A 27603-nucleotide genomic window follows, 5' to 3' on the forward strand; every position below is an offset into this window, starting at 1 on the left:
ACTGAACAAATATCTCAGTTGATTTTGGATTGAATTTGATTAAAATTTCCTTCTGCACTTGTGTGTGCAGGAAGTGATCAGGCAGGTAAATATTGTAAAAAATTAATGAAACAAAAATAATTATTTGTTGTGAAAGGAGTAACAGATTTTTTTCAAGGAATACAGACACCTTTCTCAGAAGAAGGACAGTACAGAAAATCCTAGATGGATGAACAAACTGATTAAATGAAATATGACTGAACAGTTTCTTGTGTATGAAGTTAGCTTGAATCAAATCTTTTTTCAAAAAGTTCCATAGTGTGATAGATGCAGACTGACAGTCTGAATGATAATGATGATACCTTATTGAGTTGCATTGTCTGTCCTTTGCAAAGAAAAGGATATTGAAATGTGGTTTATCAAACTCAATCACCAGATCTATTCAATATTGGATACCCTACAGAGATGAGTTGTGTATTGTTGACAGCGTATCATGTCATGAAATTTCAGATTGTACTTCATCCATGTCATATATTCAAAATGATAGGAGATATTAAACCTGCATTAAATTCTGGTGCTGAAGTGTTCTGGCGCATGAAAACACTGTATGATACAACAAAGAGGATATTGTAAAAAGGATATTGCACTTAAACCATGGGATATTTTTTTCAAATTTTTACAGAATAGATGGCTCACTGTGATACAGAAAGATGTATTTATATTAATATTTGTTGTATAGTGGTTGTGTAACCTCATTCAGAAAGATGTCATGTTTCATCAAAAACAAATCACAAAATGTGAAATTATCCCGGAACTTGGAAAATTTGGTTTTGATGGTATGGATGGCAGTGCAGTGGAATGGGTATCTGAAAGCCAGCATGGATTTAAAATATTTTAGAATTTCAGGAAATCAAAATACAGTTACATAGCTGTATAGATGAGCCAGATGATTTAATGATGATGCAACCAGCATTGACAAGTTTATTAAATATTAATAAACTACCAACAAACAACATGTGAAGTAGTCATTATTGTGCTAATTTCCTTCTGGGAATTTGGTATAATTCAAGGAGTCAGCATGACTACCTCAAGTATACTAATTATGCAAAGATTTCCACCAGACAGAATCTAGATACATCTCTGAAGAAAATGCTTCATTTTTGCCCAGCTTGTGCAAGCAGAGAATATGGAACACGGTCACTTCATGTCTGCTTCATTCATTAACTTAATTTATTTGTTGTGTTATCAATCCAGCGTGACATTGACATCAAGTGTCATTTCAAAATGATATCTCTTTAACCCTGTCAATCTCCCCTATATTCTCTGTATAAAGGTCCAGCGACTTGGCTCGAAGCAAATATCACCGGCTTTTAAGGGTTTACTTCATTATCCTGTTGAGTGTTAGATCGACTTATATCAAATAATACCTGGGTGATTTCATCATGATGCTGGGATAAAACTTTTTTCTGTTCAAGAGAGGGAGAGAGAAAAAAAACGATGTTTACCTGATTATTCATAACATGTGTTTGCAATCCCTTGACACATATGGCAGTACTTGGATGTTATTGACAGGCCATAATCAACACACCTGCACTGACAATTTACTGCTAAGGTCAGAGATTAAGGACTTTAATAAAAGAGACATTCCACACGATTACCTGAGAGTTGACACCTTGGTTGGTTACACAGGTATTGGCACTATGATTAGCCCATCGCTCTCATTATCTTCACTTGCCCCGTAATTATTTTTAAAAACACAGGCACCTTAGAGGGCCATATGTCATGATATGCGGGGGCTGTACTCTGTTCTCGGCTCTTGAAACTCCTGTGAAGTAGGTGGGAAAAAAAAATATCATGCGTGGCTGACATCACATCGTGCATGGCAGAGGTGCGATGCTGCATAAGCGGGATTGCCGAAACGTTAGCTCTGCACTTACCCTTGAGTGTTGAATTCATACATTTTGAGATTTTGGTCACTGCTCTGAGTAAACGCCAAGAGTCATAAAGTCATTCAAGCAGGGAACAATATTGTGGCTTCATTGATGCAGTGTTTTGTGCCATTGTCAAAAACAGCAACGGCACTCCCTCATCCGTCTCACTGAACTTAATGCACCGAACAAAATCGTGACATGACCAGCTTTCCATTTGGTTGGCCAGCATATATTGTTCTCAAAATACACCTGTATATATGTATATATATATATATACATACATACACATGTTGGAGCCATTTATCAACAGTGTCCATCTACAACTCCCTTTTGAATAGACTTTCATTTGTGTAACTGTCAAGAGTGCAGGTAGCTCATAAAAAATTTCATGAAGTTGTATTATTCAGGAAGTTGACGAGGCAGCATAGTGGCACGTAGAAACTCTTCTCAACGCCCTTCCCTGACACAGTACCCACCTACCGCTTCACAGCACCCCTACAAGTAGCTCTCTGTTGATACTCAATGAAATATATGTGTAATCAATAATTTGTAATGGGATATTAATGTCGGCAACACTCTGAAAAAGTAGCCCATTCATTACAAGTCCAAACATGGTTTTTCATTTGTTTATCATCATGGCCTTACTTTGCTATTATCTCCTCCGGTTTCTGTCACGGCCCATAATTATTTTGTGTTTATTGGATGTCTTTGGTGACGGATGAGCCCTGGCAGAGTTGGTGAAAATTTGTCACTGCAGTTCATGCCGGCGGCTCGGAGTGTCATCCCGTGTTGCATGTTTTCACAGCTGAAAAGGGCGAGCGGGCCCATTGAACCCTGACACCTCCATGCTGACAAGTCACTGAGCAAAGTGGCCAACGCTGAAGGGTAACAAACAATATGTCACCATGAAGACAGCCGTCGCGTACACTCTGCCACTCGCATAGACAAATAAACAAATTCCAACACTTTTTCTGGCTTCATTCTGTTTGCTGTCAAGTTCTTATTTGATTCTGTAACAAATATTCCTGAAATGATTTTGGCAACTTTAGATCACAATACATGTATCGCAAACACCACATTAGCCAATATTATGTGTTGTAAAAGGTGCTCAGAAACACCAATGAAATGTGCCTATGAGAACTTGCACAAAGTCATGATATTTCTCTAGTTGTTTCATCTTGAACAACATTTGGTATGACGGAAAAGCTTCCTCTCACCAGTTTTAGTCCTTCTGATTCCTCTCAGAACTTTTGACAGGAATAAAAATAATTTTTTTTCGAATTCAAAAGTTTGCATGCAGTCCTGAATGCATACAAATGTCTCTAAATGTATGTAAAATATATTGACATGTAGCATCAAAATTGATCAATGGTGACTGAATAAATCATACCAACACTTTTTTTTTTGCCTGCATGTTTTTATCTGAGTACCCTTTGATAAGTAACATCACATGGTCTTAGTGTCATGTCAGATTTAGAATCCCACTGTTGAACTTTTCACCCGCTTCAAAACTTTGACAGTTTTTTCGTGTCACTCACTGTTGATAAAACACATCATACACTTGTCAAGCTTTACTGTAACCATGTCGTATTGGCAAATATGTTGGCCTTTCAGGAATCTGTACGTGTAGAAATAGTTTGTTTACCCCTTTATGGTCACATTTTACTTTAAGTTGTATCAAGACCAATTTTGTTTTATCTTTTCGTTCAAAATACTCAACTTCATAGTCACTCTTCCATCGAACCAGCATTCTTTTTTTAGTTTCAGTTATTGAACCATAACCGCTATCATTTTAAATCTTTCTCCCAGATGTTGTTCTCTTACCTGTTCTTTGGTTTTTTGGTTTAATTTTCAGAAAGTTTACAGATCACCGATATTTCTATATGTCAAACAAAAAAAGATGAATTAACAAACAAATAACAACTGAATTATTGATTGTTTGATCAGTGTACCTTCAAGAAAAGTTCAGGTCAAGTGAATTTGACCAAGAACTTAACACAAGCGCATGAGTAAAACGCCGTTGGTACACATCTGTGGTTACTCATACTCCTAAACATATGATTGTGTATATGTGGTGCTATGGTGTCCTGAAGTTGTCAGTCTGAAAATAAACAGGGACAAAGTCGCCGTTTATTGCCTCAAGTAAGGGCAAGGTAATTCAGGGTCTAACTAGGATACTGTAACCTCAATTGTACAAACTCGCATTCTGAAAATAAACCAAGACAATTGAAAATATTTGCTTTATTGCACTGTAGAAGGGCAGGGAAACACTACATGTAGGTCCTAACTTAACTAGGATACTGTCACCTCAGGTGTGACTCATGATGGATCTAACAACAGCCTGTTGTCTTGTTGGATGCCAATATTTATTTCTACTCACACCCTACAAAGGTTAGTCCTTAATTAATTATGATTGGCATGTTATTTCACATGATCAAAGTAATAGAAGATTTACAAAGTAAACAAATTCAATGGATACAAGCAGAACGAGGGCCGATGTGTGACTCTGTTTATTTCGCAAGAGCAAGGAAGATGAAATGTTTTACCGTGGTAGAGCACCACCCACAGAGGAACAAAAACTGCCGCTTCTGGGGTGTAACTGGAAAATGATATGGTAGCTGAATAGGTGGAGATTTCGCATGCCTGTTGCTCTGTATTTTTAGGCCTAGTTTGTGATTATTTTGAGATTTGCTAGATTTGGATATGATTTGGACGTGTCAACCAGAAGAGGGATGTCATCCTGAAATGTAGTCAATGATACCAGCCAAGAGGTGTATATATTGGCTTTAACTCTGGGCGGTGGGGACTTAACCCCGTGCCATAAAATTCTACGGTTGGCTGGCAACAGCCGAGTGGCATGTTATCTGGTGGAAGACAAATTGTGGGCCCTAATCCGAGGGTGTTAAATTCTGACTAGCAGGCTTACAATGCATCAACAGTGGACAGACATGCAGCAAAGCCATCGGGACTTAGCAGAGATTACCTGACCAAACAGCAGCTGGGATAAAGCATTGCGAAGTCGTGAAACCCGGGCGATGACTTGACCCGCCGTGAAACCATTTCATACTTCATGCCGACACTGCAGCATCAACAGCCCCGTCCAAACACCTGTTTGATCGTCTCGGGAAAGAAAACACCCAACGTTTCCAATTCTCTGTTGACACTTCCAAATCAATAAGACTCATTTCCTGGATGCAAAATGATCGGGAAAATCCACTCGGTTTTCCCATTTCTGGCGAACAGATGCCGGCAAAAAATATTTGCTTCTAGCTCCTACTACAGAGCTATATTTTAAGCCATAAAGCTCACCTCACCATGTGTATGTACAGTGCTGCCGTACTTATATTTGATTAGATAAAGCGGCATTAATACACAGCCCATAAAATATTGTCATTTGTAACACTCAACATGTGAAAGTGTTATATTAAACTTCAACAGAACTAACTTTTCAATTTCCATTTCATAATTCAACCCAGTCCGGTCCGAAGGGGTGTACCTGCGTGCACGTGAGAAACGAAAAAAAAATGGCATTCAGCATCCATAAAAAATGCACATAAATCACATGGAGTGTAACTGACGTCAGCTCTTCAAAAAATCACCTCAACGTGTTCTCATGAAGTACGTCTCATTGTTTATCCCTTAGCCACGGCCCAAGGAGGATTAGCATATTATCATTGGCAACATCTGTTTAGATTTCAATCAGCCTTTGTGTTGGGATGTTGGGCCAATGCCAGACCTTTCTTGCCCTGTCAGTGTGTACATGTACACAGAACAGTGCCATGTTCAAGTGTATGTCAACAATGAAGTGCACTCGATAGTTCACTTGTTTTCCCATTAGCCGATACATAATATACTCCTGCTATTTATTTGAGATTAACTCTAAAAAAATTTTCCAGTTTTGTCCTCTTCAAGGAGGAAACAAGTATGAATGATTGGAGATCAATGAAAATAGAGGATTCTCCTCGTAAGTCTACTCAACTTCACTCAAGAGAAAGTTGAACAATATCAGCACACACAGCTTATAACATAAACTTAAAGACATACGCTTTTCATATGTGGTAGGCTATCATTTATTCATAGGCATTGTTTTTCAAAGCTCAGTTAGAAAATTGAACATTCTATCTTTGAGACTGAAGAAAAGTTGTTTCATCCAAAGCAATAATATGATTCAAAATTATTCCAAGGGATATATATATCTCTACTGATAGATGCCTAATATAATTTGATTCAGTATTCTTCAGATCTTGTTTGTTTGAGTTTTTTGTGAGGGGGCTGACTCATCTTAAACATAAATTCACTGAAATATCCCTCACAAACATATTGTCCTTTTAACTTACCCTCTCACCCTCTTGGTCTTATACTGTGAATGAGCTCAACCATAAAATTAGCTTCAACAGAATTTAACATGGTTCAACCGAGTTATCATGGTGTAAAGGTGAACAGTACGTATGTCAGCTGACAAGGTACATCCCTGATTTTTTGATGGCTGTCCTTCATTGCATTTCTGTACTCTCCTCACGACAAATTCCAATGACATAAGCTAATTGTCTATAGATAACTCATCAGTTTGTCATGTGACTCGGCTTGTTGGCGTTTATACAATTGTAACAAACATTGTCTGTTGAAATGCGTGACTTTGGCAGCCATGGCATATCCGTACACTTTGAAATGCTAGCTATTAATTTCCATTGGTCGTGATCGAGCCATGGTAACAGCTGCTGGTTCAGCCTCTAGGCTGTATAGCACACATACATGTACTGTACAAGAATACGTGGCAAACATAAACCTAGAGGTTGTCCTGTACTTTTCCTGGTATATCCTTCGCGCTCATTCAACATGTCAATATGGACAACTGTATAATCACATTTGTCTATCAGACTGAAAGATTCTGTCATACATGAGTCCTCCATCATCACTGACCCTTTGACTGATTATACCGTACACAACTAAATCCTTCAGTAAAATGCTTTTCAAACATTAATTCAGCAAGTGTTGTAGACAGGGACATGCATCTATCTGTCGGCCTGGCAATAGTGATGTACATACTTCAGTGTATCGAAAGTTTACCAGTGATGGTGTGATGTCATCATATCAGAGAGTAGCCAAGCACACCCATGTATCAAACAATCTACCGAAAATGCTTCACACACATACATCATTGTATCAAAGAGTGTAGCAATGCTGTATGAATCGGTGTATTGACTGGTCTAGTTAGAATCCTAGCTACGACAAACAAGTCCAGCAGTTATGCTGTATTGCAGTCATTATCGTGTATCAAACAGCAAATAAACACGCATCAATGTACCAATCAGTGTAGCATCAATGCTGCGCACATACAAAACAGTATATTCAGCAGTGAACAGCAACGCTGTGTGAATATGTCAAACATTGCAGTTTCACAGAAATGTTATACAACTCAATATTCCTATGCCTTTGAGGAGTGCTAAGATAAAGTACAGCCACTCTCCTCATTATCAGAGGATCAGGACAAAAACAAATCAAGCAGACAAAAATGCAGTCTGAACGAAGTAAAGTCGCAGATCTAACAACATGCCAACAAACTACAACATGCCAACAAACTGAGCGGACTTTTCGCCTCGTTTTCAAACAAAAATCTAGCATATGACACTTTATTAAAGCTTCTGGTCCAAAAGTCAAAATTGCCATTAACTTGAAATGAGTCAAAAGAATGTCTAACACAAAAAGAATTATATTCCTGACCCTTCAGTGTCTGCTGGAGTGTTGATCTTTTGTCAGTTTTATCATCCTAATTCAATCACCGAGATCATGAGATGCCGTTAAAATAAGTTTGGACTCGGATACTTGTTGAAGGGCACTCAGTGGTGTTGACGATGTCCTTGTGAAAACGTTACCACAACGATGGCAAATAAACTACAACAGTAGACGTATTGTGGTTTTCATGACCGGAGGGATCTCAGATGAACAATCAGATGTTGGTAGTGAACTTCTTTATGGCAAAAAGGGGCTTTTTGAAACAACTTAATAAGGATGTCGGTACATCATAATTTTCGATGTCCGTAATCTACTAATCCTAGCAACCGTTTTTGTATGATTTTTATTGGCGTTTCCCCCTTTGGAATATTGCTGTCCCACTCATGTGTAACCTCTGAGCAACACTCCAGAACCCCACCCTACGAAGCGGACTTGTCATTCTTTCTGAGTGATAACTCTCTGACAACAGAACACAGAAGTGCAGGCACTTTTTTTTCGCTGGGTGTGTCGGTACTTGAGGGTGAGCTAGGTCGCACGTTGGGTGACAATGTTAGAGAAACAGCCTTGTCAGTCAAGCATTCACAGTTTGTCTTCTCAGCAGCACACTGGTTCAGAGTATATGGTACATGTACATTCTGGTGTTCAACCAGATTTCTGACGACAGTGTGATCACCAACACAGAAGTAATACAAATTGACCTCATGTGCGGTGATATGGTGAAAAGTACAGGGAAACAGTCAATGCAAGCTGAAATTCTCTGAACTGAAAAATATACACACAGCATTGATAATATTGCTAGTAATAAAAACACATTTAAAGTTACACTGTAGCAAATATCTGTCTATCAGTGAACATCTTACCTTGAGCTCCAGTAGATCTGAATGTTGAAAACAAAAAGTATATATTTTTGTATACCTCATTTCATTCTGAACTTTCATGAATCTATGCGTGCATGTATGATAAGAAATTCCTTGTGATTGGTCACACAAAGTTCTTTTATTTTTAAAAAGTTGGTTCCTCTATCATCTTAATTAAATTTTCACTCAGCAGTTCCATGATTTTCATCATTATTCTGCCAAAGTTTTGTAATATCTAAACTTCTTAAACCCTTACCCTGCCATAGAGCATCACTTCCCCATCTGCCAAGTCAGTAAAAAGCAATATTGAGCCAATATTTTCACCTTCTCAGCTCCCTGGTTTGATCACAGCAGCTGTAGTTCATAAAAATCATGTGACAGTATCTGTGTTTTCAGGGACTTTCAAACGTTCGATTTTCTGTTTGAATGAACCTTATGGGATACTAGAATATTGTGCTTCACTAGTTTTAACCAACTCAACCTGATGGTGAAACATGAAAATGGCAGGATAAGGGTTAAAGTTATATCTTGCCAACCCAAACACTCAGAGGGGGAATAGAAAATAAATGGAAATATTGATAACAACAATTGTGAAAGAAACTCCACATACAGCAAAACTTTGGATCAATTTGATTTCAGTTGAAATATATTCAATTCTGTTCAATTTATTTGTATGTTTATTTGTTTATGTGTTTGTTTCTTGTTCATTCATTCATTTATTCTGTTTTCTTTCAGGCTCTAGGTTGTATATATTTCATCCATGAAAGTCTTCAAAACATCTTCATCTATGATTTTGCTGGTAAGTCCCTTGATAACGAATGGAATTATGATTTACAATGTTTTGATAATGCAATCATCTTCATATCAACATAAAGCATCAATCGTCAGTTTGTGAAAACTCTGACGTGTTTAATACAAAAAAAGATTATCTATGTTACTGAATTCTGTCAGTGGTTGCATCAAAAAGATACCAAGAATTGATGAGAATCTGTTTATTCTGTGGTGACTTTCATAATAATAGTTTAGACAATTCATTAGTTGCTTTGAATGAAAACAAAACAAAGAAAACTTGAGAAAGAAATCTTCTCTGAAAAGATTCAGTATTATGGCTAATTTGCTCTTTATTTTGATACTTTCATCATTAGAGTTTGAAAAGAGTTAAATGTCTGGTAAAATCTTGTTTTACAGCGTGTAAATTCCGCTTTGTAAGTGGCAAAGAGATCTATACCAATGTCAAACTAGAAGAAGCAAGCACGAAAGAAAAAATAAAGTTTGCACCAGAATTTTTTCCAGAGGTAAGTTTTCTGTCAAATTAAAGATTCTTCCAAGATGTAAAGTGTTTTGTTCAGGAAAGAAAATTTATGAAGTAATAAACATTTTAGGAGACAAATATTTCTCAGCATCTACAATGGTAACTTAGTTAATTATCATGGACAGGGGAATATTCTCTCCAGTGGTTTGAAGTGTACAATCCGGACAGAGATTATCTGTAAAAAGTGTTTCATGGAAAGTAGAATAACTGATCACTTTGATGATGGTTAAATTGTTTATGATAAAGGTTTGGACTTCTCTTTAATAAGTTAACCCTGTGAGTAAAGTCAATTTTTGTCACCTCTATATAATATAATGTAGACAATTTTTTCAGGTCCAAACATTTCTTTCAGATTTTTCCCAAAATTTTGACCGAAAACTTGAGTCTATGAGAAGTGCTATCCATTTGGTCCAAAATTTGCAAAAGAATTACAGAAAAATTAACAAAATTTGGTAACATGTTGCACTCAAATTTTGGTGGGAAAAATTACAGCATTCAAAGGGTTAATACGTTGACAGATTTTATACCAGCAGTGATAATGCATGTGTTTTGATCAGCAGTTTCAATGAAATACAACTAAAATACAATTTATGTCCCTAACTCACTCAGTTTTGATTTTTGCAATGTGATGTTTTGCAGTGAAGCTATTCTAGTATAACCGTCATTCCTATTCTTTTCACCTGACAGACGAAGTGGTCAAGGAAGGGGTTCCTGAGAACTCGGTGGAGTATTAATGATAGGTATGAACTTTGACCTTCCAACTTTGACTCAGATTGAGCCCTGGTGAATATGATGGGAAATTGTCCCACTGCATATTCACCAAGGCAGCATACTTGTCTGAAAGATCAAAGTCTAACTGTGTGTCAAGCAAGAGAAGAGCTTAGACTTGGATTTACTTCCGTTTAGAAGTAATAGACCTTCTAAATTTAGAATGAGGTCATCCTGTGATAGCATAAAATGACATCGTGAAAGCATTCTTGCTTTTCAATATAGGCTGAACACTTCAGTGTTGAAAATATGATGAACTCATTTTTTAGAAATTGAGAATTATTTACCCTTCTTGTTTACAAGATGCACTCCTTTGAGACAATTTAAAAGGTGAATTTATGTAGATTTATTAAAATGAGCAATATGTAAATTGCAAAAGCCATTATGCCAGGTTTTCATAGTTTCATCATTGACATAATATGAGTTGCTTTAGTATGACCAGGAATTTAATGCATGCATTTCCTCATATCGTACCTTCTCAAGTCATTGAGTTTGTTATTTCTCTCCTCCACACAGCATCTTCGACCTAGTGAACATTCATCTGTTTCATGATGCGTGTAACATCACTGCTGCAGAAAAGGTGGGTGGTTGCCATAGCTGCGTTGTTAGGCAGGGTGATTTTTGAAACTGTTGTGGTCGGGTCAACATGGCAACAAAATCATCGGGGAGAACTGAAACCAATATGTGAACAAGAGACACAAACACTTGCAAAGCTAGAATAAATGAAAGTTTGCAGACATTCTTTCTTTCCTACGTAAGCCGTCCATTCCAATTTCTATTTTATTGTATTTGTTCCTTCATATGCTATGGTCACATGAATATGCAAACTTCCTAAATAACTTGCAAACAATAGGCACAAGTATACTGCTGACAATGGTAGTTTACAACAATAGAAGAGAATTTAGTAAGAGCAGTGAACTCTCTTAGATCTCATCATGACAAAGCAGAATGCTTAAAAATGGCTCACTTCATCAGCACATTGAATTTATCAGTAAGGACTTCATTAAAATGTATTTTCATGTATCATACATACCTACTCTTTCCAAAAACAATTCTCTTTACTGGTGTAACACCCATATTGATACACTATCTCATATTTTTGTGCATGAAAGTGCCAGCAATATGAAGTCCATCTTTCTCAAAGTGCAGTTTAATGGCAAATCAAACACTTTCATCTGCTAGTAGAGTTTGAAAACTCAATCAATCTTTTCATGTTCATATTTTACCCTGTTGTGAAAAGCACATCTGTGCAGAACACACCACAGTTTTGACCACAATAAGGAGATGCTGAACTGGGCATGTGTTAACCAATCACATGACATGAAAAAGGTCACCTGATCATGATCACATGACCAATTTTAAATCTATCAACACAAGAGGTATTTACATTGCAACTATGAAAAAAGGGTGCATATTATTAGATTCTCTTAATGTGACTATCAATTAACTTTCTCCTAATAGTAGATTGACCATTATTGGTTTGATATCATTAAGTTTATTAGCCTGTATTCTGTTACAAATTGATCCCAGATTATTAAACGTCATTATTTCAAAAGACTAGTTTTTCATTAAAAGTCACACATGCTAGTTAAAAGAGTTTTTGAATTCATTTGCATTTTCTTTGTTTTCTATGTCCTTCAGTGACAAGTCATCATTTTCATAATCGTCTGATTTTCATACATTGGCTAAACTCTTCGTAAATTGAAAACAGTCAAAGAGGCAAGGTCTGTGAGGTATAATAAGCCATTCATGGAATGACAAAACTATCACAAAGAAGTAATATTGTAGTCTGTTGAAAATTTGAAATTTACCAATGCAATCTTGTATACAGAAAAGAAAATTTTTGAACCAATGGAATACTTTGTGATCAAGTTATCAGACAATGCATTTCTCAATGAAAAGAAAAAAACTGAAAAGATAATAACAATTTCATTTATTTCTTTCTTTGCAGACACCATCAGTGTACAGTAGTCATAGGCGGAAAGCACTGGAGTTTGTATTAGAAAGGTCAGTTTTAAAAAATTACTTTTTTCACACTTTTAAAAGAGAGTTTGGCTTTGCATACATATGTTTTTTTCTGTTTTCCTTCATCGCCAAGTTATAATTCAATTATGAACATCGTGTGAATTGAATACAGGCAGTGGTTTAAAAATCTTCCAGATATGCACATGATGGTGTATGTAGAAGTTTCAGCCAGTGTCTTGCAGGGCAGCATGCGGTACTGAAATACACAGCTGTACATACAGCTTGTCCTATCAGTGCGCACTAACAAAACACCCTTTTTCATGGCGGGCAACAGTGCCATAGACCCTAGAAAACTTTTTGTAGGATCTATGGCAGTACCAATACCCTTCGTCAATGTTAAGCTTTATTGTGTCGGCTGATTTCATAGTCAGTGCTGTCAGTTTATTCAATCTTTTTCATCCCCAATTTCGGTACAATCCTATTGTTTCCTAGGCCTAGTTAGACTTCGACAAAAGAAAATTTTGGTGAAAGTGTAAAACAGATCTGTGTGTATAGTGTTAACTAAGTAATGAGTTTCCTAATATGGCACTACCTAATGAAATCTTTTCTTCTGAGAAATCTGGAAAAATAGCTAAAGTTTTGCAGAAATCTGCTGAAGTTGACAACGCCACACAGAAATCCCATAAAATTTGTGAAAGTTGACAGAAAATCTGGTAATGTGGGCAAAAACTGTACAGAAGTCTGATATATTAAACTGATCAAATCTACAAAGAGTAACGCTAAGTATATACGCAAACTGATTATTTCTCAGTTATTTCACTATTTTTAATTAAGTTTAAATTACACTGTTTGCACTCTGGTTTGATAACAGTGTGCCAATGACCAGTATAAACAATTTTGAGTCAATATCTGAGATTGAGTGACATTTACATGTCAAATTATGTCATTACCCAGTGGTAATCCCTGAAACAAAGCAAACATAGGGGATTATGATAGCAGTGATCAATGATGGGGTTAACTTTGTACACACAAACTGTTTATCATCACACTACTGTCCATCAAGTAGGTTCCTGTTTCACTCCACGATCTCAGCCACCGTTCTTTGACCCCCATTTTCTTGTACAGAAATCCCACCTTGTGATAGAAAACAATAGAAAAGTACCTCAAATGTGGCAATGAAACAACCTTCCCCATATGGATCAGACCTCGCTCACAGTTCCCTTTTCAGGGAGGCAAATTAAATTGAACAAATGAAATCAAATTGCACAACTTTTACATTGAATATGAATCATATTAATGTGTAGGCAATGTTTCTGAAATAGTTTCTGAAAATAAAAGATTTTGTTGATGAAAATAGTTTTATCACTTTACAACAGCAGAATTAATTTATTTACATGATGACAGTAATATTTATATCACAACTCTCACCCACAGTGTCACTATCATCAAAGAAGTTAGTGCCTAAAACCATTTGGTAGTATCCTCATATTCTTTGTAGAAAAAGAAAAAAATCAGTTCTGAATGATGAAGTGTAAAACAACAATTATTAATCATCCCTGCGGACAAACAAAAGTATATCGCAAATGCTTTATTGTAGATGCTTCAAAGTTTGGTATGTATTTCATTTCAAATCAAAGCCAAGTCACTGAGACATACAAATATCAACATGAGTCTATGTATGATTGTCTTCTGCCCCACTATCTGTGGTTTGAGATTCTCAGTTTGTTTTGAGATGCGTTTCAGTCTGGCCTACCATCAGCAAAATGAATACCATTTTCCAATAGTTGACAGCAATGTAGAAGAATGGTTTCTTATCTGGTGTAATAATGAATATTATGTCGAAGTCATCTGTCTCAAGTATTGTTTAGAACATAATTACACACTTGGTATTCATAGTACACCAATGTTGACATCGTATCGTCAAAGAGCCAAAGTGTCTTTGAAGATGACAGATTTTATCATAGAATTAATTTGACCAAAATACATCATATAGCCAACAGTACATTTCAAATCTTGAGAGAGTAATGCTTTCGTTCTATTTCGGTATGGTAGGATCGTCAGAATAGTACTTCTTTGAAAAAAATTGCTTCATTTGTTCTTCAATTCAGACTCAACCATGAACATGAAATGTCAAGACACTGAGGTTTCACTTGGTGAAATTTTCTGAATGTGGTTTAATATTAGATTTAGTCCAGTCAATCTAAGCCAAAAAGGGTAAACCTAGGACTAATTGCAACAGAAATTATTTCTTCACCATGCATTTTGGAAAGGTCCTAGAAATAACATACTAAAAGTATAATAAAATCTAAGAGGTGCAACAGTGCCTAATTTGCATAAATGTAAAGGGGGCTCATGGGTATAAAATTGTCGCTGATAGACGGTTTCTACTTAAAATATGTGGCTAAACATGCTTTTGATCAGGGTTTTTTGGCTTATTTGCCTCCTTTTTGGTCTAGGCAATGTTGTTGAAAATATTTTGTCGTCATACAAATATTCCTCATTTGCATAAATCCAATATGGCCGCCACAACACTTCACTTTTCTTAGTTTTTCTCGAATTAATAACTATTTTTAAGCTACTACTGACAGCAATAGAATAATTTTTTCACATTGTATTTTAGACAAGTCCTAGAATAACATACTAAAAGCCTAGTACAATCTAGAATTGTAAACAGTGTCTAATTTGCATAGATGTAAAAAGATTATGGGTAAAAACTAAGTGCTGATAGAATGTTTCTGCTAAAAATAATGGCTAAACATGATATGTTATGCAGGTTTTTGGCTTATTTGCCTTGGTTTTGGTTTAGGTAATGTTGATGGAAATATCTTGTCTTCATAGAAATATTCCTAATTTGCATAAATCCAATATGGCCGCCACAACCTTCACTTTTCTTTGTATTTTTCCGATTAATAACTATTTTTATGCTACTTCTGACAGCAATAGAATTATTTATCCACTGTGTATTTCAGAGAAGCCCTACAATGACATACTAGAAGCCTCGTACAATCTAGAAATGTAAACAATGCCTAATTTGCATATATGGAAAAAGATTATGGTTACAAACTAGGTGCTGATAGAATCTTGCTACTAAAAATATTTGGCTAAACATATATGCGGGTTTTGGGCTTATTTGCCTTGTTTTTGGTTCAGGCAATGTTGATTAAAATATTTTGTCGTCATAGAAATATTCTTCATTTGCATAAATCCAATATGGCCGCCACAACACTTCGTTTTTCTTTGTATGTCCCTAGTTAATAACTATATAAGCTACTTCTGACTGCAATAGAATTAAATTTCTTTGTGTATTTTAGAGGGGTCCTAGAATGACATACTAAAAGTCCAATACAATCTAAGATTTATAACATTACCTTATTTGTATAGATATAAACGGATAATGGGAGCAATACATTCACTGATAAAAGAAATATGCATATTGACTTGAGAAAAATGCGACATTATGTTCAAGTAATGTATGCATTTATCTTAATTTTTGTCCAGGCAATATTTGTGAATACATTTTATCGCCCGAGAAATATTCCTAATTTGCCTAAATCAAGTATGGCTGCCACTGCATTTCACTTAAAATTATATTTAATCTACACAACAAGTAGTTTTTGTTTCCACTCTGTACTGAATGTATAGAATTACAAACAAAATTACTGTTAAGAGGGAAGACAGTGCATAATTTGAATAAATATAAAACTTTGAAAAGGGAACAAAATCGTTGCTGTTAACAGATTTTTTAAAAATATATTCAGCAAATTGATATTTAATTCAAGCAATTTCATTATTTAATGTACTTTTTGTGTTTCTAGGCAATGCATAAAATCATTTAAGATTCCTCATTTTACATAACTGCAATGTGCCCCTCCTACCACTTTACTTTTCCCTTTTTTGACCTATAGTATAAATGACTATATATAATTTAAAAAAACAACGGAGATCATTAGAACTAAATTTTAGTAGGGTCATGGAAGTTACATATCGCAAGTTTAAAGGCCTGTGTTGGCAACAGATTTTTTCATCAGAAAATTTACCCACCAGATTACAATTTGAATGGAAAACAAAAGGCTCTTACACCTCAATCATTCTCTTACAGACTAGAACAAAGGCGATCCCAGGGATCGCGAAAAGTGCATTTAATGAAGTTGTGCATAGGACAGCTAATTTACCCAAATGCTAAATGGGTCATAGATGATATACAAACCTGGTGCTGATAATCTATTTACGAAAGTGATTTAAGAGATACGCTGACATTGTAATGACTATGTAACATCATTTTCTTGTTTTTAGTTCAGGGAATGTTTTCAAATATATCTTACAGCGATAAAAAAATTCTTATTTGCATTTGTCCAATAAGTCAACCATGTCACTTCCTTTTTCTAATTGGAACATGAATTATTTCCTCACCTTAAATACTTAAAACGTCCAAGAATGGTATATTCAAAGCCTAATACAATCTACATTGTGCACAGGACTAATTTTAAAAGATTTTATAGGAAATGCCTACACTGTACTACATGTAATAATTGAAACTTGAAAGGTTTTACAATATCGTAAAGAGAGATTGAAAGTTTTTACAATATCGTAAAGAGAGATTGGAAGTTTTTACTAACATTGCTAAATATATTTTACCTAATTTTGAGCGATTCCTCATGTGCATAAATCATATATGATGACCATTAAAATAATTTTCTTTAATTTTTCAAATTGACGTCAACTTATTTTAATTAATTATGTTATCAGTAAAATGAGAAGTTACATTAAGAGACACTACTTGTTTAAGTTATTTAATACTTTAAATTCTTCCTATCGAAAGATGTCCATTTTATAACTTGAATGAACATTTTGCTCAGTACAAAGAAATTGACATGGTTATTTATTTTCTGTGTATTTTAACTCATTTTAATGATTATATACTAATGGGCCTACAGAATGAAAAGCCCTGTAAAATAAACAATGATTGATTCGTATAGTTCATTTCAATTATCTAGAGAATTTGCATAATGTCAATAACATTGGGAACTTACTGGAAGATTTGGATTTTCTTAATGCATACCAAAATGCTTGGCCAAATAACCAACACTTTGTACTAAGGGAGGCTGAAGAAAACTTGTGTTTCAGCTCTACTTTCTTTTATTTTCACCCTTACCCGTATTACTAATATAGATTACTGAAGTGTGGATAAAATGTAATTAAAGACCAGGTTGTGTGGTCACTGGTAAATCAGATATACTTTTGACTGTGTGCAACTTGCCTGTTCATGCCACATACAGAAATTTATGATAATAATGATAAATAAATTATAATGATCATGATGATATAGAGGTACAATTGTTATACTTAACACTGCCAATTATCATGAAATATGGATTAGGAAAGCTGTTCCTTTATCACCTGAAAGACATTACAATAATCAAAGGACACTGCATTTCTCAAAATTTTGAAATTTCTTGAAGACAACAATTGAAAATTAATATAAAGTCATATAGTGGACTGAAGAGAGAGATTTCCTGTTAAATCTTACCGTACACAGCCATAGCATTTGAGGAAAAACTGAAAAAAATCTGTTGACTGAATCATGATAATCTAAATCACTGGTAAAAGCAAATCTAGATACTTTTCATAATGTTACATGGTCTAGCTGCTCTTTCAAATTTTCATGACCGTGAAACAAGAAAACCAAGATGTGAAGGGATTTGCATCACAGAAGCTGCCGTTAACGAGTTTATCAATTAGGATATCAAATTTTGACATCAAATTATCATAAAATTGGTTATCCTGTATTTTGAACCTTATGGAAGTCTCACCTCAGATTGGCCAGACTCTCAATTCCTTGAGTGATCGATCTTATTGGTATTAATACAAAAGTCTAATAATCTGCAAATGGGAAGTCCATTACATAACAGCCCCATGAGTGATACTTGCACATTTAAGATCTGATATGATACGCAGTACAATTATATTATCCTATGCTTCACATCTTTTCATTGAGTTATCCTTCCCCATGCTTATGGGTTCTACAATGAACTGCAGCAGCATGAATAACCCTGACAGAAAGCAAAATCTAGACTTTCTGTTGTCAAAGAAAGAATTCTGGCTGTATACAAATGAAGCACCTAAAGGAAGATGTTAACAGAGAGGAAGAGGAAGAAATTTTGATACGATAATGACCATCATCATAATTGTCATCACCACTACCATCATGGTGATTCAAATGATGTTCGTATTTATACTTATGATAGTTTAATAATGAGAAGGATGATTCACAGGCACAACTGTTAAGTGTGGTGAACCATTTATTAGTAACTGAATAGTTCCATCGTCATTGAAGATAATGACCAAAAGCATAAAATATTCCTTCAAAAATTTTACTGCAATCGAACATGTTGTAGGAGAAAATGACTAAAAATGACAATTGATGTCAAAAACTTGAGCACGTCCAATGATTTTTATGAATAACCTTATCGTCGTAAAAGAAAGAAGAATATCCAAAGAAAGAATTCTGATTCCTTTTATTTAAACAGTAATGCTCTGAAACTCTTCTCTTTATTCATTGCATTTCTGAATATCCAGAAAATGTCAATGGAAGCTATTGTAAGCTTATTGTGTACAGAAGACCGTTTGTGTCAATTATGCAAATTAGGAATTTTTGTATTAAAATATGCAAATTATGCATGCAAATTAGGTCAAATTCTTTTGTTTTAGGTAATTCTTGCGAAACCTTAACAATTTCATAGAGAAAAACAATTGTTTAAATATGAGCTTAAACATTCATTTTGTCTGAAATAGTGGTAAAACTGTGAATATATGCAAATTACTTAATTTGCATATCCTTTATTGTTCAGGACATTTAGAAAATAACTTATTGAACCTTACTAAATTGTGTTGCAATGAAAAAAGTCACTTGAATTCAGTTTACATGCCCAAAATGTGAGTATAGCAGTCATTTTACAGGCAATATATAGCTAATTTGAATACATGCAAATTTAACCAATTTGCACCTCTTATATTTTTCTATACTTTTAATATGTCATTAGTGAGACCTTTCCAAAGGTCATGGTGAAGAAATAATTTCTGTTGCAATTAGTCCTAGGTTAAACCCTAAATTGACTGGACTAATTCCCCCACTATGACTGTGTTTGTTTGAAGGATTATCCATGATATGCTTGCAACTCCCCAATCTTTCAAATCCCGATCAGTCTTCTCCGTGTTTACAATGGGAAGATTCCTTTGATAGTGAATTTTCCTGTTGTTATTCATCATTAAAGACATGTTTGAGATTACAAATCGGCATTAATACTGTGGCAATGCACACGTGAGCTTATCACATCTACTGTTCCCGGGTTGCCATGAAATTTCTTCCCATCAAGAATTTGTCAAATGTCTTATCTTCAGAGTCCTTCTATGATTCATAAGAATGTTATGGTATCTTAACTAACTCATCAGGGTTGTTGTCCTCGAGAATCAGACTGTTGTGGTTATACAGATGAATATTTTCTTATATACCCTTTCACCAGTTATTATTATCCTCCCAGATAAGTGAAAGATTTATGGCACGCCAGGAAGGAATATCACAAAAACATAAATTGTAAAGTGGTTGAGCATTGTGTGTTTCATCTGATCTTCAAGATCTGATAAGCCTGCCTCAACATCCAAGGTGCTGTGTGTGGCGTGTTTGCTCAGTCAACCTTCAAAGCTGTATGTAGGACACGAGGTTTCAAGGTTTCATTACAAACGTGAAAAGTGAAATTTGTTTAGGAAGTGGTCTGTGAAGAAAAGGGGGAAAGAAGGGAAGCTTCAAAATACCCTCACAAAATTCTAAATTCTTAAATTTTCAAAAAAAAAACATGAAGCTTGGGTCTCCTTGAATACAATATTTTTTTTTTATTTTTTTTTTTCTAATTTGACACAAGAAGAAGTAAAAAGTAAATTATATAATATTATGCATGTCATTTAATTTTGGATAAAAATCCAATATGGCTGCCAGGTGGTAATATAGTCTCCACTGAATAATTCTGAATTTTCTTTAATCTTCTATGATACGTTTTCTTTTTTGTTTTTGGAACTGATTTTTTTTCTCCAGTGTTTATTTTCAATTTGCATGTCCTGTGGTGGCCATCATGACTGTTTAGCTTATCTGTAAAATCTTTGAAGTTCATACCATCTTGAGCTTTGTTTCAAGCCAGTCAGATCTCTGTTTACGTTTTGATATTGTCATGGAAACCAATGGTACCAAAATCCCCAGCGATGCTATGCAGGGGTAATCTAGTGTTACAAGAATTGTTTATTTGCAATTATTAATGTTTACATGTAACTGCAAGCTTAGGCTCTCCAAAGACAGGTATTAAAATTCCGACTTATTTTCAACACACGTGAGCATAGATCTCTGCCGGGATAGACTTCACGGATAATTCCAAATTATAAGCCAGGGATTTAGGGGCTTAGTGAGTTCATTTACACAGGTGAACTGAGAAATTTGTTGTTACACAAATCATGTCTCTACTGTACACTGACCCAACAGATACGTTACCAGGTTTCCATGTGTGTGTTTGTATTGAAATTCATGTAATCTGCAGGTCAATACAGCGCCTAGTTGGGTGAAAATCCATGAAAATCCGGCTTAATCTTGAAACCATTAGTCTCAATCATCTGGCGCACACTTCTCAAATAATCAAGTAATTCCACTCAAATAGTTGACGTGTTTATTTCAACATCCATATTAATCAGCGTAATGTCGCCATTTTCTCAAATCGCTGGAGAGCCTGTTCCAGATTTTTAATTTCTCATTGTAAAGAAGTGAAAATCATTAAAAGAAGTCAAGCCATTGGACTACATTTAATGACAGTGCTTTTTATTCTTGTTTTTGTTCTATTTTGTTTTGGTTTTTGTTTGTTTTTATCCAGGTTTATGAGTGACAAATACGACAACGTACCACTTTTTATATTTGGTGATTTCAACTTCAGATTGGACCAATACGGTGTCGTTGGGGTGAGCATAAAAATGTGTTTGTGACAGACAACATGTACATATATGTGTGTGTCTCTGTGTGTTTTTGTACGTGCATATGAGAATTCAGGTGTATATCTGTGTCTGTGTCTGTGTGTGTATGCGTGTGTGTCTCTGTGTGTTTATGTATGTGCAAATGAGAATCAGGTGTATATCTGTGTCTATGTCTGTGTGTGTCTAAGTGTGTGTGTGTCTCTGTGTGTTTATGTATGTGCATATCAGGTGTATATCTGTGTCTGTATCTGTGTATGTGTGTGTGTCTCTGTGTTTTTGTACGTGAATATGAGAATTCAGGTGTATATCTGTGTCTGTGTACATGTATGTGTGTGTATGTGTGTGTATGTGTGTGTTTATTTATGTGCATATGAGAATTCAGGTGTATATCAGTGTCTGTGTGTGTGTCTGTATGTGTGTGTATGTGTCATAGTGTAAACATTTGTGCAGACATACCTTTACATCAAGAGTATGGTGCATGAATGTGAATGTATGTTATGTCCACATTTATATCTGTAAGGATTTGTTATGTACACATGCACCTGTGTGTGCATGTTGGCGTAAATCATTCTTGGAAATACACTACAAACTTCTCAATTGCCAATGTGTTTGCTCTCCATAGCAAAGTTCAGAGGTCACTGAAATAAAAAACCTTCTAAATATTAGGGCAATACTTTATTTATTATTTTATTACTGTGTGTAGAAAACTCACTGAATTCCAAATATTACCTGCAATTAATCAATCCATTGTGTGTGCCTTTGTCTGCAAACTCTTCATTCCATGGGACACACCACTTGGAGACAGGAAAATCTGGTTTTCTCTGAACAAATAGTTCGCATTATTTGAGCTTTGATGTGAGTTAGTTTTGCTAGACATTATGTCAACACAACATTTGCTGCTGCAAGTCATTGTACAGAAGCTCATTGAGAACGATCTTGTCTTGTCTTGTCTTGTCTTGATGCCATCGTGTGAATGTCATCTTTCAAATAACTTGACATTTTACTGCAGTCACTTTGCGCCAAGGCCACGGCCAAGTATGAGAAGAACCAGGATGAAGTTGTCAAGGTTACATATGAGGAAAACGGAAGTCAGAATAAGGTTGGTGCTAGAATGTTATTTTTGAACTTCTGGCGTAAAGATGTAAAAATAAATGAAATTTTGTCTGCAGGGAGAAGCACAAAGACTTGTATAGATAAAAAAGTGAATCAAGACCCTGCTGTTTCTATGGCTTTTTCAACAGAGATTATTGAGGAAACACCAGATAGAAGGTAGATAAACAATTGTGGTCTGAATATCAAGGTTGCCATACTAAGAAACCACAAAAAACAACAGTAGATCATAGAGGAAAGATGCAAGGGAGGAGTCAGTTTGGAGATGCAAGGAAGGAATGACTCAATATTGTACAACTGCTATAGTCAAGTGTTAAAAGTTCCACATATATATGTATGTTGCCATCACTGGAGTAAACCAAGAAATTTTGCATCCTTCTCTGCAGTATGTCCAATGAGCTGTATAGTTTGCCTAAAGCATATTCATATAACAACATATTGTTGGATGATCAGGAATTCTTGTTCCATAAACTGCAAACCACAAATGTTTTGCTGTAATGTAACTTTTCCTGAACAACCAAGGATTTGGTAAACACAGAAGTGTCAAAACTTTGGTACACAGTCATGCTGAAAAAAGGTGCAAGATGTCAAATTCTTTTTTCCATTTGTAATAATAACAATGACATGACAATGATGATGATTATGATGATGATGTACTGAACAGACCCACTCTGGCAAACTAAACCACTCTGAGTGTTTGATTTAAGTCAGGGCTATAACAATTTAAATTATTATTTTCTTTCTTGCATCTATGCAGACTATTTTAACCATGGAAAAAAAGAAATTCAGTCCAAGCAATACAAAAATCTACAGTGAAAGTCGAGGGCGATGGGTAAGTACATGAGGTACAATGCAATTATAGAAACTCTACAGTTTGTCCATGTACTTGACAAAATTCTGTGATTAGAGAAAAATATGGTCAATATAATGTCATTCACATTTTGGACTGTTATCAATGATGACATGACTTCATCTCAGAACTGTTGACTGTAGCAACATCTTAGCAGTTTCTGAGTATCTATTTCAACAACTGAGTGCGATAGTGTCATGGAGATCATTTGCTGAACAAGTCTATTTTGTTATTGATATAACTTTTGAACATTATCAACATTGACCAGATACAAACAACTTTATTCTGTTTTCACCAACGCTGTAATCAGCTGTGCAAATTGATTCATGAATTCACTTCACATTTATGATCGATTCCCATTTTCAGCTTCGTAAGTTTGACAGAGAGCCACGGTATTTCCTTGACAGACTCTATGAGTATGACATTGATTTCCCTCCAAGGTAAGCCACAATCCAGGGGGGGTCAGAGGTGAATGATGAAGTAAAGCTGCAGGGTCAAAGGTCATATCCAGAAATTTGCCCTCGTGTTGTGCAGGGTATATCCATGAAAATGTTAACTGTGAATACTGGGGGATTAATTTCTGTTAGTTTTTAACTAAATTGGTATGGTTAAGATGAGTCGTCGGTCAAACCCACTGCGTGAATGTGTTTTTGTAGTTTAAAAAAGTTGACCGGATAAAAATTGGGAAAGTCTAAATATTCCTCTCCTTGGAACTGTGCCTACCCAATCCTCTGTCAGAAACATGACGTAAACAATGTGTTGTTAATTGCAAAAATTGCTTTGTCATCCTTTCTTTAGTATGTTTTTTTGGTCTTTTCTTCTCTGGAGACCAGACTAACACTCATATGACTGTAGGCCTGGTTGTTCTATAAATCAAAATGTCAGAAGATAAGCAAAGAATGCCCTTCATATGACCTTGAAAGAAAGTTAGAACAGACAACAATAACACGACAGAGTCAGCACTCTTGCCATTTCATTATCCCTGATTTTGCTCAATTTTTTTTGTATATCTCAGTTATCCATATAGTGAAGACCTAAACAAGGCACGTGAGTACATGCAAACCAGGTGTCCTGCATGGTGTGATAGGATATTAATGTCCCACAGTGCAAAGGAACTCATGTATAAGGTGAGATTCACAGAAGAGTTTTGTATTTTGTTCCAGAAATCAAAAGAATTAATTCTTCAAAACCAAGACTTTGTGCGTATAAACACTGACTAGTACATGGATTATGTACACCTAAGTTGTATCCTGATAACTAAAACAGCAGTTCTGGAGATATTACCATTTTTCATAGATGTTTGCTTGCATTGAGCTGCAAGCTTGTCATGGCCAGTGCCCTGTTGCTGGTGTTTTGTTAGCAATGTTCGGTGACTGATACTTGTCTCCAGTGTGAGGTTGTCACAATGTGGTCGTCAGTCTCTTGTGTTCAGGCACCATTTCTGTTGTCATTATACTGCCAGTAATGGTTTGCAGTGTATGATCACTGGGATCATGTTTCCAATGAGTGGTTGCCAGTATTGGTAGTCAGTGTGTTATTGCTGAGGCTATGTTGGCAGTTTGGCTTCCAGCATATGTTTCCCTGGCATCTCATCACCAGTGAGAACTGGTAGTCGCCAGTAATGGTTACCCATGCATTGTTGTCAGAACTTTGTTGCCAATGTGGCCACCAGTGTGTGGTTCCCAAGTAGCTATTTGCCAGTCAATGATTTCTAGTGTCAGTACATGGCCACTGGTGTCTCATTGCCAACTTGATGTGTTTTGCCCATATTAGTCTTCAGTGAATGGCTGTTGGCACCTTGCACCTACTGCCAGTTTGAACACAAGTGTTTGGTCACTGCTATCTCATTGCAAGTTAGTGTTTGCCATTGGTAACCACTGCTCCAGTGCAAATTTCTTAAAGGCTAGAATACACTGGATAGTGCAAAGTCGAAAATGAAATACTCTTCCATTGTCAATAAGAGCTATAGTAGGTGTAACTTCTCGGAAAAATTTCTCAGTTACCGGTAGTTCTTGTTACATTTCTCAACTACATTTTCTTTGGCTTCTTCAAAGAGCATTTTTAAATACATGTCTCAAATATTTGGTTTGTCAATGTGCCATGTAAATGTGTTGTTGTTGTTGTTGTTGTTGCTGCTGCTGCTGATGACTGAATTCAAATCTGGTCCTTAATACAATTATCAACACTAGCAATGTAGGACACACATATACAGTCTACGGAATACTGGGTATTTCAACATGCTTTGGGAAGTAGACATAAAAACTGTTACCAATACATGTAACAAACCCCTCAAGAACCTGGTTACAATTTGGGCTTGTTATTGCTCCAACATCAATCATTCAAAACCAAAACAAAACAATATGATTAGGTGAAGAAATGCTGAGAAGATTTCAAATCTCAAGTATTCAAAACAATGATTTGGACATTTTCTGTCCTCATTTTATAACAGTGTTAAAAAGGGTACAAACTTCACTGATTGGTTGATATGTGATGTTTTTGTACATTTCAGGATACACTCCATCCCCCACAGTATAGTGTTATGGGTGAAGACACTTGTATGGGTGACCATAAGGTAAATAATCTCAAAGAATCTTGGTGTGTCTTGCAGTTTGCTTGTCATATTTTAGGAGATGACTGTCTTAACCCTTTGAGCGCCAAAGTCAATTTTCGTTTCCTTTAGAAAATAAATCCAAGTCAAGTTTTTTACTAATTTTTGCAAAATTTTGATAAAAACTGTAGCCTATGAAATGTGATGTCCATTTGGTCCAAAATTGTGAAAAAAACAACAGAAAAATTCATAAAAACTGGTAAAATGTTGCACTAAAATTTTGGCGGGAAAAATTACAGCTCTCAAAGGGTGCACATACCAGTAATAGCAGTCAGCATATCATTTCATTGCACTGAAGTTTCCCCACAAATAAGTCACATTAGTTTGTGTAATGTTTTATTCACAGCCGTTGTACCTGCTGTTCCGATTAATTGGTGGAAAAGGTGAGTGAATTTTGACATCTTAAGACTTTCTTCTGAGTAACTGATGAATTTTATGTCAATCCACCACCCAAAGACACTGACATATCGTGCAGACTAATGAAACCTGTGCCCATTTCATACAAAATTAAACACAGTGGAGGAATCCCATCAAATGTGCTGCTAATCCTTAAAAAACATGCACCTGCTGTATATGCACTGCAAAGGATGTCGTAAATGTAACCCTAAGAAGTGTGGAAAGTGTATGAAAAATTTCAGATATCTGGGCACCAAGAACTCATGTAAAAATAGGCACAATGTTACATTTTAGTATATCTCTGTTGCCTTCCCTAGTTGTAATATGCTACTGTCTGTAATGAGCATGACTGTGATATACCAGTTAATGTTTTTACTTTGTGTCCATAACTTCTAACTTGACCACTTGAGGTTGTAATGCCACGTATAGAGCTTTCAGTGATTTCATGGTATGACGTGATCAGGCTGTATTCCTTGTGAAGTACAGAGCTACAGAACAGAACTCCGTACAATTTATGAAAGACAAAAGTAGATAGACGGACAGACAACCGACAACAGAAACTGATGAGTTAGCAGAGATAGAGACAGACAGAGACATGTGAACAACCTAGAAGACATATATACCAAATATTGTGTGGAAAAGAAGCAGAAACAACATTATGAGATGAGGGAAACAAACAAAAAATCAATATGATGTGGCATTGCAACACAAACGCTATCAGAGCTAGAGAAGTTCATGCAACACTTGAATTAATAATTTTAAAATTGTCTGTACATTGTTTCGTCTGTCTTTGATTTGCATGATGCATGCTTTTTTTGTGTCGCTGTTTTTGTCTGTAGTTGGAGAACCCATCCCCAAACGGCAAAAATCAGGTCCCAGCTCTTAGTGCATGCCAAAGGTAATCTTCAAGTTCTTTTCATTTCTCTCAGTTGTCTGAACAGAATACAGTAATCTGTGGAATGCTGTCTTGTGTAGAATCTTCCAACTGGTCACCTTTCCCCCCCTATTTTATGTACAGAAGTCCAAATGTATAATAGAAAATAACTGTGCTGAACTAAAAATTTTGTAATAATGGGTAGCACATTTGCTAG

General features: G+C 35.6%; 1 protein-coding gene across 2 annotated transcripts in view; it reads left to right on the plus strand.

The window, feature by feature from the left end:
• LOC139120558 (inositol polyphosphate-5-phosphatase A-like) overlaps nt 1-27603 on the plus strand; it is a 103850-nt gene that overhangs the window by 69123 nt on the left and 7124 nt on the right. The window contains exons 5-17 of one of the 2 annotated variants that reach the window (XM_070685032.1): nt 9236-9299; nt 9689-9795; nt 10500-10552; nt 11097-11160; nt 12532-12587; nt 21452-21536; nt 22558-22647; nt 23416-23490; nt 23875-23948; nt 24524-24635; nt 26018-26080; nt 26463-26499; nt 27352-27410. In XM_070685032.1, coding sequence (XP_070541133.1) covers nt 9236-9299; nt 9689-9795; nt 10500-10552; nt 11097-11160; nt 12532-12587; nt 21452-21536; nt 22558-22647; nt 23416-23490; nt 23875-23948; nt 24524-24635; nt 26018-26080; nt 26463-26499; nt 27352-27398 — 927 coding nt within the window. In that variant the 3' untranslated portion in view covers nt 27399-27410. The remainder of the gene's footprint in view (nt 1-9235; nt 9300-9688; nt 9796-10499; nt 10553-11096; nt 11161-12531; nt 12588-21451; nt 21537-22557; nt 22648-23415; nt 23491-23874; nt 23949-24523; nt 24636-26017; nt 26081-26462; nt 26500-27351; nt 27411-27603) is intronic. The other variant, XM_070685031.1, reaches the window with a different exon arrangement.

The sequence above is a fragment of the Ptychodera flava genome, chromosome 20 (assembly GCF_041260155.1).
Source record: "Ptychodera flava strain L36383 chromosome 20, AS_Pfla_20210202, whole genome shotgun sequence".
NCBI lineage: Eukaryota > Metazoa > Hemichordata > Enteropneusta > Ptychoderidae > Ptychodera > Ptychodera flava.